General features: G+C 31.5%; 1 protein-coding gene across 1 annotated transcript; it reads right to left on the reverse strand.

The window, feature by feature from the left end:
- Positions 1–8,930: 8,930 nt before the first annotated feature.
- LOC114289224 (uncharacterized) lies at positions 8,931–12,447 on the reverse strand. Its single transcript, XM_028232894.2, has one exon. The coding sequence runs from the start codon at positions 10,334–10,336 to the stop codon at positions 9,179–9,181; it is 1,158 nt and encodes a 385-aa protein (XP_028088695.2). The 5' UTR covers positions 10,337–12,447; the 3' UTR covers positions 8,931–9,178.
- Between the last annotated feature and the right edge of the window lie 2 nt (positions 12,448–12,449).

Raw genomic sequence — 12,449 nt, forward strand, 5'->3', positions numbered from 1 at the left:
GTACAAATTTTAGGAACCTAAAATTTGAATTTAGAATTAAATTAAATTTTCACAATTACAAATTTTAGGAAACCACTTAGGAACCCAAAATTTGAATTTAGAATTAAATTAAATTCCCACAATAATTTTTATTGAAAAAATTCAAATGAATTTTATCTAAATAAAAATTAATGTTAAACCTGAAAACGACGTAAATTTTCCATTCACTCATAAATGGTTTTGACGTTCCGTCTTCACCGTGTGAGATGCCACGCGGCAAGGAACACGTCACCTCTACGGACCCACCCCAAAAGATGTTTGGGGCCCACTCAAATTTGGGCTAAAAAATATAACTATATTAAACCATTTTTCCAACAATCCCCCACATGAATGGAATTTGACGGAGAGAAAGTGCAACAACATGATCTATTACAGAGAGTACAAAAATTAGAAATATTTTACAAAGGATAGGTAGCTTTTGGCTTTGAACCTTCCCTTGTGAGACACTATCGGATTTACTAGCTAACTAGTGAACATGATGTTTTGAACTGTTCAGCCATTTGTGTAAACCAAGACAATAGAACTCACACAGTATATTCCCAAACACAGTTTAGTTCTCACTATTGTGTTCATTTTGGCCCTGAACAACCTGGTCTTTCATGAGTGCTCTAGAGAATTGTAGCCTTTCACAAATCTCATAGAATCGGCCTAGTTCACACTCACATAGATGATTCTTATGAAGAGTATCCTGCTATACTCCACTAGGTTTACCTAGATATAAGAATCATTAAAAGTTTACTTAACCTAAAACGCTGCAGACATCACTATTTCATCAAAGAAATGGGTAGGTGTTTAGACTCCCCAGTGATCCTTCTGAGTTATTCACAACTCGGTTGTCCCTTCGAACCTAGATCTTGGGATCTCCAGTCAACGAGGTTGAGTTGCCGTTGTGGTTACTCTTATTTAATAGGCTTTAGTCCCATTCCCCTCGATGAATTCTCAACTAACTCTCTTGCTAACCCTTTGGTTAGTGGATCCGCTATGTTGTCTTTAGACTTCACATAATCAATGGAAATAATTCCATTAGAGAGTAGTTGTCTTACGGTATTATGTCGACGACGAATATGTCGAGACTTACCGTTATACATATGACTCTGTGCTCTACCTATAGCTAATTGACTATCGCAATGTATGCATATAGCAGGCACCGGTTTTGGCCATATTGGAATATCTTCAAGGAAGTGGCGAAATCATTCTGCCTCTTCCCCTGCTTTGTCTAAGGCTATGAATTCTGATTCCATAGTAGACCTAGCAATACAAGTCTGTTTAGAAGATTTCCAAGATACAGCTGCCCTACCAGGAGTAAAGACATACCCACTGGTGGACTTTGAGTCTTTAGTATCTGATATCCAATTTGCATCACAGTATCCTTCAAGTACTGCTAGATATCTTGTATAATTAAGTCCGATGTTACAAGTAAAACGGAGATATCTCAGAACCCTTATAATTGCTTTCCAGTGTTCTACTCCTAGATTACTCATAAATCTACTTAATTTACTTACTGCATAAGCTATATCTGGGCGAAAGTGCAGTTCATCAAGTACATTAAGCTTCCAATAATTTGGACATACTCTAATTGAAAAATACTTTCCTGTACATTCTTAGAAAGATACAAATTAACATCTACAGGTGTTCTAGCAAGATGATCATCATCTTTGTTGAATTTGTCAAGTATTTTCTCAATGTAATGAGATTGTGACAAAGTATATCCTTCTGATGTTTTGGTAATTTTCATACCAAGAATTGCATCAGCAATGCCCATGTCTTTCATGTCAAAATGTTTATTCAACATTTTCTTGGTAGTTTTAATCATATCATTATTACTACCTATGATGAACATATCATCCACATAAAGACATACAATGACATAACCTTTGTCTGTGTTTTTAATATAAACACATTTGTCACACTCATTAATTTTAAATCCATTTGACATCATTGCTTTGTCAAATTTCTCATGCCATTGCTTTGGTGCTTGTTTTAAACCATATAATGATTTAACCAATTTACACACTTTCTTTTCTTTCCCTGGAATAGAAAACCCTTCTGGTTGTTCGATGTAAATTTCTTCCTCTAACTCACCATTTAAGAAAGTGGTTTTAACATCCATTTGATAAATTTCTAGATTGTATAGAGATGCAATGGCAATTAGCATTCTAATGGATGTTATTCTAGTAATCGGTGAGTATGTGTCAAAGTAATCAAGACCTTCTTTTTGCCTAAAACCTTTGACCACAAGTCTTGCCTTGTATTTGGCAATTGATCCATCCGCTTTCATTTTCCTTTTGAAAATCCACTTGTACCCAAGAGGTTTACAACCTGGTGGCAAGTCCATTAATTCCCAAGCGTGATTTTGCAAGATGGATTCAACTTCACTGTTGACAGCTTCTTTTCATAAAGGAGCTTAAGGACTGAACATAGCCTCTTTAAAAGTTAAAGGCTCATTTTCTAACAAATATGTTAGAAAATCTGGACCAAAAGATTTTGAGGTTCTAGCACGTTTACTACGCCTAAGTTCCTCTTCCCCATTTTGATCTAACTCTTGTTCTTGATCATGTTCTTGATCCTGACTAGTAATAGCACCATGAGATCTCTTATTGTTACTAGTCTCTTGTCTAGTCTTATTTGGAAATACATGTTTAAAGAAAGATGCATTCTGAGATTCAATAATAGTATTTACATGCATTTCAGAATGTTCTGATTTATGAATCAAAAACCGATATGCACTGCTATTCTTGGCATAACCAATGAAAATGCAATCAATGGTCTTAGGACCTATCTTAGTCTTTTTAGGATTAGGAATAGCCACTTTAGCCAAACACCCCCACACTTTTAAGTATTTGTAGGATGGTACTCTTCCATGCCACAATTCATAAGGTGTTTGATTCACTTTCTTTCGGGGTACTTTATTTAAAATATAATTAGCAGAAAGTATTGCTTCCCCCCACAAGTTCTGAAGTAATCCAGAACTGATTAACATGGCATTCATCATTTCTTTTAAAGTCTTATTTTTCCTTTCAGCAATTCCATTTTGCTGAGGTGAGTAAGGAGCGGTGGTTTGATGAATTATTCCATGTTCTTTACAAAACTCACCAAAAGGTGATTCATATTCACCACCTCTATCACTTTTAAGTTTCTTGATTTTCTTATCAAGTTGATTTTCAACTTCATTCTTATATTGAATGAAAGTTTCCAAAGCTTCATCCTTGGTTCGAATTAAATATACATAACTATATCTAGTATAGTCATCTATAAAAGTGATAAAATACTTTTTCCCACCTCTAGTTTGAATTGATTTAAAATCACAAATGTCACTATGAATTAATTCAAGTGATTTCGTACTTCTTTCAATTGAATGAAAAGGAGTTTTAGATAATTTTGCCTCAACGCAAATTTCACATTTATGATTTGAATCAATGTCAAATTTAGGTAAACATTCCATATTAATTAATCTACGCAAAGATCTATAATTAACATGTCCTAGTCTACCATGCCATAAATTTGAAGACTCAAGCAAGTAAGAAGAAGATGTATTATTATTAATAACTGAGGGTACAACGGGCATTACATTTAACTTGAAAAGGCCATCAGACATGTAACATTTTCCTACATACATCCCGTTTTTGGTAAGTACAAACTTGTCACTTTCAAAAACTAGCCTAAACCCATTCTTACTCAACAAAGATCCGGAAACTAAATTCTTGCGAATGTCCGGTACATGCAGCATATTGTTGAGAGTGAGTTCCTTTCCAGATGTCATCTTGAGTATAATCTTTCCTTGTCCTTCAACTTTGAAAGTTGAGGAGTTGCCCATAAAAAGTTATTCACCATTGTCCACTGTAGAATAGAATGTGAACATCTTTTTGTCAGCACAGATATGGCGAGTAGCACCACTGTCCACCACCATTCTTTAGGATTTCCAACAAGATTTGCCTCGGAAACAACTGCAGAAAGATTGATATCATCTACACCATTGGAAATTATATCCATTTCGGTTATATCGGCTTTAGTAACCTTCTTACTTGTTCTTCCTTTGCCTTTGCAAAAATCAATTCTTAAGAACTTCTCTGGCTGTTTACCATGATTCACTGGCACAGTCCCAACAAAAGGAGAGGTTGGCGTAATGGCAATCACCATACCAGTACTGGTTTGAACATAAGTTTGACCAGTTTTAGTAGCCATAAATTCTAAATTATAAAATAAAATTAGAATTAGAATTTTATACTACACAGAAAACTAAAACCAAAAACCACAGAATTTTAAATTCTGTAAAAATAAAAGAAACAAGAATTTTAACTTTTATTTCCAATTATTTGAAAATAAAATAAAATTTTATTTAAACAAATTAAACCAAAACTACATAAATAAATTCTGTTAAAATGAAAGAAACAAAACAAAATGTAACTTTTATTTTCAATTAATTTGGAAATAAAATAAAATAAAATTTTATTTAACCAAATTAATTCCACACAGAAAACTAATCTAAATTCACAGAATTAAATTCTGTAAAAATAAAAGAAACAAGAATGTAACTTTTATTTTCCAATTAATTTAGAAATAAAATAAAATTTTATTTAACCAAATTAATTTCACACAGAAAATTAAATTTCTGTAACACTTCAATAATTAAAATACTGAAACAGAATTTTAATTAATGAAAACTCAAAAAATAATTTCTAAAAACCAAAATTAACTTTCTGACAAAATTCCACAAAAACATATTCTGAATTGTTAATGACACCAGTATCGTACTACTAGTTGTCAAAGAAAATAGACAGTATATTACTACTATCTGTCAAATAGCATATAATCACTATTTGTTTTTCCAACCAGAATATTATTTTGTAAATCTACAGAAAATAATTTTTTTAAAAGAAGAAAGAGAAAAGGAAACAAACGAAAAAATTCTGTAAACAGAATAAATTCGAATTTGTCTTAAGATTGTTGGAACAATCTTCTGTGTAAATAAAATAAATTGAAACTAATTCAAACAAAATAAATAAATAACATACCGAATTTATTTATCGAACCGAATTAAAATCAAAAGACCAAGTCGAATGTGTGACACTCTGTCCTTAAGACAGATTCGCCCCGCTACGGTGCTTACGGTTGAGTGGCGTCTATTTCCCAGGATACAATGATCTTAACCAATTTGTAGTAGCACTCCAAAACAAATTGTTCGGCGAACCAAACCTGTGTTCTAACTCTCTGAATATTTATTTCTAAAATTATATATGAAGAATAATGCACTAAAAAGAAATGGACAGCAAAAGGACAAAATTTCAGACTCAATTTTTTCCGGATCGCCTGGACTGCTGCAAATTGATTGTATATATAGGCAAAACAAAAGACCCGAACAGGTATGGACAATTTGAATGAACAGATGCACTATGAAAGAACAGGTGCAATAGTTAATTTCAAACTATTTTGACCGTTGGTACAAGGACCCTTAAATTCAAACAAATTTGAAAAGTTGTCCACGGAGGACCAAGTCAAAGAACTGTAAGTAATTCATTATTTAAACTATTTCAAATATATATATATATATATATTAAACTAATTGAATATATATATATATATATTAAACTATAGAAATAGTTAAATAGATAAATGAAGAGGTACAAATTTTAGGAAACTTCTTAAGAACCTAAAATTTGAATTTAGAATTAAATTAAATTTTCATAATTACAAATTTTAGGAAACCGCTTAGGAACCCAAAATTTGAATTTAGAATTAAATTAAATTCCCACAATAATTTTTATTGAAAAAATTCAAATGAATTTTATCTAAATAAAAATTAATGTTAAACCTGAAAACGACGTCACTTACCCATTCACTCATAAATGGTTTTGACGTTCCGTCTTCACCGTGTGAGATGTCACGCGACAAGAAACATGTCACCTCTACGGACCCATCCTAAAAGACGTTTGGGGCCCACTCAAATTTTGACTAAAAAATATGCCTATATTAAACCATTTTTCCAACAGGTATTGCATGAAACAAACAGTCTGATGTTTGTTTACTTACCTTATCCTAACTGACTGCAAAGCCTGATGTGGGTATAGTATATGATTAACAACAATGCTAGAGGGCCACAATTTTTGTGGCCACAATGGCTCAAAACTGTCAAAACGACGTCGTTTTGGCATGTTTTGCACCCAAAACGACGTCGTTTTAACAGTTTTGAGCCATTATGACCACAAAAATTGTGACCCTCAAACATTTTCCTATGATTAATACAAAGATGCTATTTTTGGCATCGTTAATGTCTATATTGCTGCTGAGTAGGCTGTTGCAAACTATGGGCCTCACATAAACTTGAATCAAGTGTAGTCAATAGCTTTATTCAAAAATAAAATCTCTTTTTGGCTAAAAAATTTTGGTTGTGTTTCTTGTTTTTTTGGTGTTTGAATTTTCTTTCATTTATCATTGAGCTCTGTTACAGAGCCCGAAAGATTTCGAGCCAAATTTGGCTCGAATTTGAGAAGAAAGAGGAAGAAGAAGAAGAAGAAGAAGAAGAGGAGAAGCAGAACTGGAGGGGGCTCTAAAAATGGGGCTGGTGGCGGAGGCGGAGGGAGGCGGAGGCGGAGGTGGGCGGAGGCGGATGCAGAGGCGGAGGTGGGCAGAGGCAGAGGCGACGATCGGCCGACGAGCGACGAGCTGCGACGATCGGCCGACGAGCGACGATCGGCCGACGAGCGACGACCTGCGACGACGAGCTCCCGCCTCTCCCCTCTGTTTCTCTCTCGCCTCTGCTTCTCCTGTGTTCAAAGAAACGAAGAAGAAGAAGAAAAGAAGAAAAGAAGGGAAAAAAAAAAAAAAAAAAAATTTTGAAGTCCAAAACGACGTCGTTTTGGACTTCGAGCCGGATTCGAGCCTCATATTTCGGGCCCTCAAACATTTTTCTTTATCATTATGTATCTTGAATTCCATTACATGCTAAGCTTTGGTACTACTTAAGCAGCTCAAGAATTGCAACTGTTGGGCATCCAGCTGAGTTTCAATCTTTGGATGGGGTGAAAATAGAAATGAAATAAAAGTTTTTTTTTTATCCCTCTTTACTAGTTGATTTTTATTTTCTCATAATTCAATATCCAAACATGACCATGACCATGGGTTGTGACCATAAAGGGAGTATATTCATTATTTAATCATAACTTGGATGCTCATCGAAATTGGATATGACCAGCAAGTTTCTAAAATCTTAATAATTTAGTCAAATTAGTCTTTTGATTAGTTCACTCTCCAAAAGGCTCATGTTATATAACAAAGATTAACACCTTATTTGAGAAGTGGCTATTTTTATTTTTATTTTTTGACTATTTGACGATTTTATTAGGCTATTTTTAGTTTTTAATGTTTGAAAAGTTGAGTTGAATTTTTTTATTAATTATTATATTGAAAAAATACTTTTGAAATGACATTTGAAACTAAAATGACAAATTTGCCCCTAACATAAGACATTCACGTTTTCCCAAAATTTGTCTAAGGGGCAAAATTGTTATTTACTGCCTATGGTGACAGGCTATCAACTTATTGACAGTGGCTTAGACTACTTTTGAAGACTTAGAATAATGTTTGAGATTATTTGATTTTTTTATGTTTGAGGCTATTTTAGCCTCAAATTTGGATTCTCAAACGATGCCTAAATATTCATAAACACCAAGAGACCAATCCTAAAGACATTTTAATTACAAATAATTAGCCTATCACCCGTGCTATACACGGGATAATTATAAATATTTATATTTGTTTTAATTTTTTTTAATATATAAATTATGTCTTTTAAGATTTTTTTATAAAAATAATTTAATAATCTTATCACTAACCATAGTATACAGAAGAAATTAAAAAGGCTACTGCAGTAACTATGCACAGGCTGTATCTATAATTATTTGTATGAGGAGATTTTAAATGCCAATGAGAGATTTTGACCAAATCAATAAATGTAGGCATGTAGATTGGACAAAGTTAATAAATGCTGATCAAGGGATTTTGACCAAATTAATAAATGCTGAGGTTTTTTTTTTTAAATCAAAAATTTAGAAAATTAAGATTGAGAGATTGGAGCTCCCATAAGGCTTGGGGTTTAGAAACCCCATTTTCCTTAATATATTTACAATTATCTATATATGTTTTTTAAATGTATTCTTTTTTTCTTTTTTTATATTATATTAAAATTTAATATTTTGACAATAATCATATGTGTTGGACTTTTCAAGAATTAAATGTCTTCTTTTTTATTATGTTATATTAAAGTTTAATATTTTGATAATAATCATATGTGTTGGATTTTTCAAGAAATTTTTTTTATGCTTGTTCTTAATGCATTAAAGTGTTATTATAAGGGATAATAATCATATGCGTTTGGACTTTTCAAGGAATTCATATGTATTGGATTTCAAAGAATTTTTTTTATACTTGTTCTTAATACATTAAAGTGTTATTATGAAGGTAAGACTTGGGGTTTGGAGAAATTAATAAATGCTAAGATTTTTTTTTTTTAAATCAAAAAATCAAAAAATTTAGAATGGAAGATTGGAGCTCCCACAAGACTTGGGGTTAAAAACCTCCTTTTACTTAATACATACTATAGATGAGTACCAAAACCAATTGAGAAATTAAAATGGGTTCCAAAGCAGTTCCCACCTAGGTTTGTAAGTTGAGTTAAGTTGAATATGAAGTTGTTTCAAACATATCACACACCAAGTTTAATAAGGAGACTAATATGTAAACTTTAACAATTTTTAAAATATGTTCAAATTTAACTTATTTGCATAACCAGCATATCTTAAACAAACTTTTAATAAGTCGTGTACAAATCAAGCACAAATAAGTTGAACATAGATGCATAATTGGTTTGACTTGTAAAAAAAAACACATACCCACCATTTGTGAAGTAAACGCACAAAACAATCCATTCTATATGAATTAACAATTTTAAGAGACTCCTAACATATAAAATTCTAGATCACTAACACAATTAATCACTTGATAAAAAAAATATTGTATTCACACCTCAACCTTAAAAATAAAAAATAAAAAACCCACCGTCATGGCATAAAAATTAACAATTTGCAAAATATCCCAATTGGAGAGAGTAGTAGTGAGTTATATAGAACAAAACTCAGAATATTTATCATCGTGGATCAACAAGCTCGTCAAAATCCTCAATATCCCAACTGAGATCTTCCTCCTCTTCATAGCATCTTCCAGAATCAATGCTATCAATATCTTCAATCTTATCCCACCCAAAATCGTCTTCTTCCTCAGGTACTAATGATGGTTGGCTTGAGACATCGGAAAAGTCACTATCTTTACACGATCGGCCATTTTCTATCTTTCTTTCCGAACCCAATTCATCAGATCTTGCCTCCGACATGCTGCCAATTGATTCAGACCCATCATCCAAATGCACTCTCTCATCAACCCCATTGTCACTCTTGGATTCAGAAACAACCCCCTTATCTTCTTCTTGTTTCAGACTCTTTTCTTCACTTTCAATGTTAGACCTCTCGACAACAATCTTTTCTGAAGAATATTTCTCTCCCGCCTTTTGTTTTGAATTATTCATCAACTTAGACCCATCAATCTCTTCATAATCATCGTCTTCAACACCCGAACCAAATTCATCCTCTTCTTCCTCCTGTACTGAAATTGCCCTCTTATTAGCAAGCCTAGCTCTTGCCTCCTCTGCTTTCTTAACCTTACAAACCCAATAAAAATACCGGCACCAAAAGGTCTCCCGATCAACCCTACTGGGAACAACCTCATTATAAATCTCTTCAATCATCCCATTCTCTTCGATCAAATCATCAATCTCCCATTCCTTCTCATCCAAATTAAACCCTAAATCCCACTTATAGTACTCCTCTAAATTCTCCGGTTCCTCGCAATACGTATTCAAAGCACACTGAATTTTGCGAATTTGCACATTAAACCTATTATACGGTCTCGAATTCTTCAGATTCTCAAATTGTTCAGAATCAACAGCAAGAAGAACAGAGTCCTTCTTACTGTGACATATGATCTCAGAGACTCTGTTCCCAAAATTAAGGGCGAATTCCTGAATCAGGGCGGTCTCGTTCCTCAGTCCGGAGGCAAATTCCTTGAGATCACGACAGTAGATCTCGATCAGAGACTTGGATTTGGAAGCAAGGGTTTTGATGAGGCGGTCACCAAAGGACCACACATTGGTGATTGATGAAATTGAGGGCTCGTTTGATTGGGAATTGGGTAGTGGGGAGGAAGGAGAAGTGTGTGGGTCGTCTGAGGAGAGAGAATTGAAGAAATTCATGGGGGGAGAGAGAGAGAGAGTAGGGTTTGAATTTGAAGCAATGAGAAATTAACTAGGGTTTGAAGACAAGTGAGAAGAAGAAGAAGAAAGAAAGTGTTTTTGAATTTTGTATGTTTGTGTGAGTGGGATGTATATATAGCCGTTGATATTCAGCTCACGTAGGACTTGAAAGCGTTGACGTGTGGGACTTTGTCAGAGAGCTAGTTAAGGTTGTTTTAGGTTTGGATTCGAACAAGTTTTATGTTTCACTTATGTACTTTTTAGGTTCACTTTAAATGAATTTTAATAGATTTAGGTTTGAGTAATTTAGGGCTGTTTTGAAAAGTTGGTAAAAAATTGACTTTTGGTTTTTTATCAAGTTATTTGGCTTTTTTGAAAGTGACTTGAGAAGTTGGTAAAAAGCTGACTTTTTACTTTTTAGTTTAATATTTATTTATGATGTCAAATCAAATTAAAATGATCAAAATACTCTTACCCAACATAAGAGATTTATTTTTTTATTTTTTTTTCATAGGCTTTAAGAATAATGTTTTAGAGCACTAAATTGAGAGCTCTATAGCATCACTAATGATGTGGCACAGTGGCCCCCACCAAAGTGATGTGATGTTTTGGCTTGAGTTTGTTTGTTTGTTTTTTTTTTTTTTAAGCTCATTAGAGCTATTAGTGGTCCAAAAATTAGTGGGATGAATCACTACTCTTTTACTATGTTCGAAAAATGACACTAAATAAATTTTTCTTAGCAGTACATAAAATTTTAGAATTAATTACTCAAAAATTTTATTTACAAATATTATAATAATTCAGATTCTATTTAAGATTAAGATTTTTTGAATTAATAAATCTTATTTAGTAAAATTGATAATATTATCAATTTTTTTTAATTTTTAAAATTAAAAATATTATCAATTTTGTATAGTAATGTTCTAAATAATTGTTTGACTAACTGATAAAAAAACAGAGCATGAGATCAAATGTTTTTGTCTTTTTACTTGTTGGTTTGATTTAACTATCTAATAAAACCAATAACATTATCAGTTTTTTCATTTTTACAGTTATTTATTTATTATTATTTTTTTTTAATTTTGCATATCAATATTCCATCATCATACCTTTTTATAGGAGAAATTGTTAGTTTTGCCCAAAAAATAATTCAGTTTATTAGTTTTTTTTTTTTTCACATTATTTTTTTTTCAATTTAAAAGTTGATATTTTAAAATTTTGAAATTCAAAATAAATGTCAAATCATCATGTTCTTTTATATATAATCATAAATTATGAATAATTATTGTTTGAATGACAAATACAACTATTAAAATTTAATAAAATTTAAAAGTCTAAAAAATCTTAATTAAAGTTTAATAAAATTTAATAAATTTAATCTATAAAAATAATTAATTTAATTTGATAAATATAATTGTTTTTATTTTCTTATGTTTGACATCAAATTATAATCTTTTTATTTTATTGGGTTTGACATCAAGAAAATGGACGATGAATATGCTTTTAAAAATAGTTTTTTTTTTTAGACAAATGTAATAAAATAAAATAGTTACAATTATCAAATCAATTTAATTTTTTTATAAATGATATACACACAATTTTTCAAAATTAACAATTCTGATTATCAAAACAAAACCTATAAAACCTAACATACCCGAACTAAACTGAAGGCAAGCCCAATCATTTTCTTATGCAATAAGTTATTAAATTCAACTTAAAAATTTAACAATTTTTATAATATATTTAAATTTAACTTATTTGCATAATAAATTAATTAATTCTTGGCAAGTTAATTACAGGTCAAACTCAAGTTAACTTGACTCATTTTATTCATACAAAAAAACCTTATGGTGATACATTGAGAGGAAAATATAATTTTCTGTTTAGCAAAAAAATTATATTTTATACGCACGTTTTCAAAATGAACAAGAACACCCATTTTTATTGAAAATTGTTTTCAAAACAAGTCAAAACATATTTTTTTATATGTATAATTTTTGATAATTTTGAAAGCTACAGTATTTTTTTAACAAGCAGAACAGATATTAAACTCATTTTCGGTTCTGATTTTCCATATTTTTTACAACAAAAACATTAATAAACAAGACCAAAA

The sequence above is a fragment of the Camellia sinensis genome, chromosome 6 (genome assembly GCF_055761805.1).
Source record: "Camellia sinensis isolate YWXY chromosome 6, ASM5576180v1, whole genome shotgun sequence".
Lineage (NCBI taxonomy): Eukaryota > Viridiplantae > Streptophyta > Magnoliopsida > Ericales > Theaceae > Camellia > Camellia sinensis.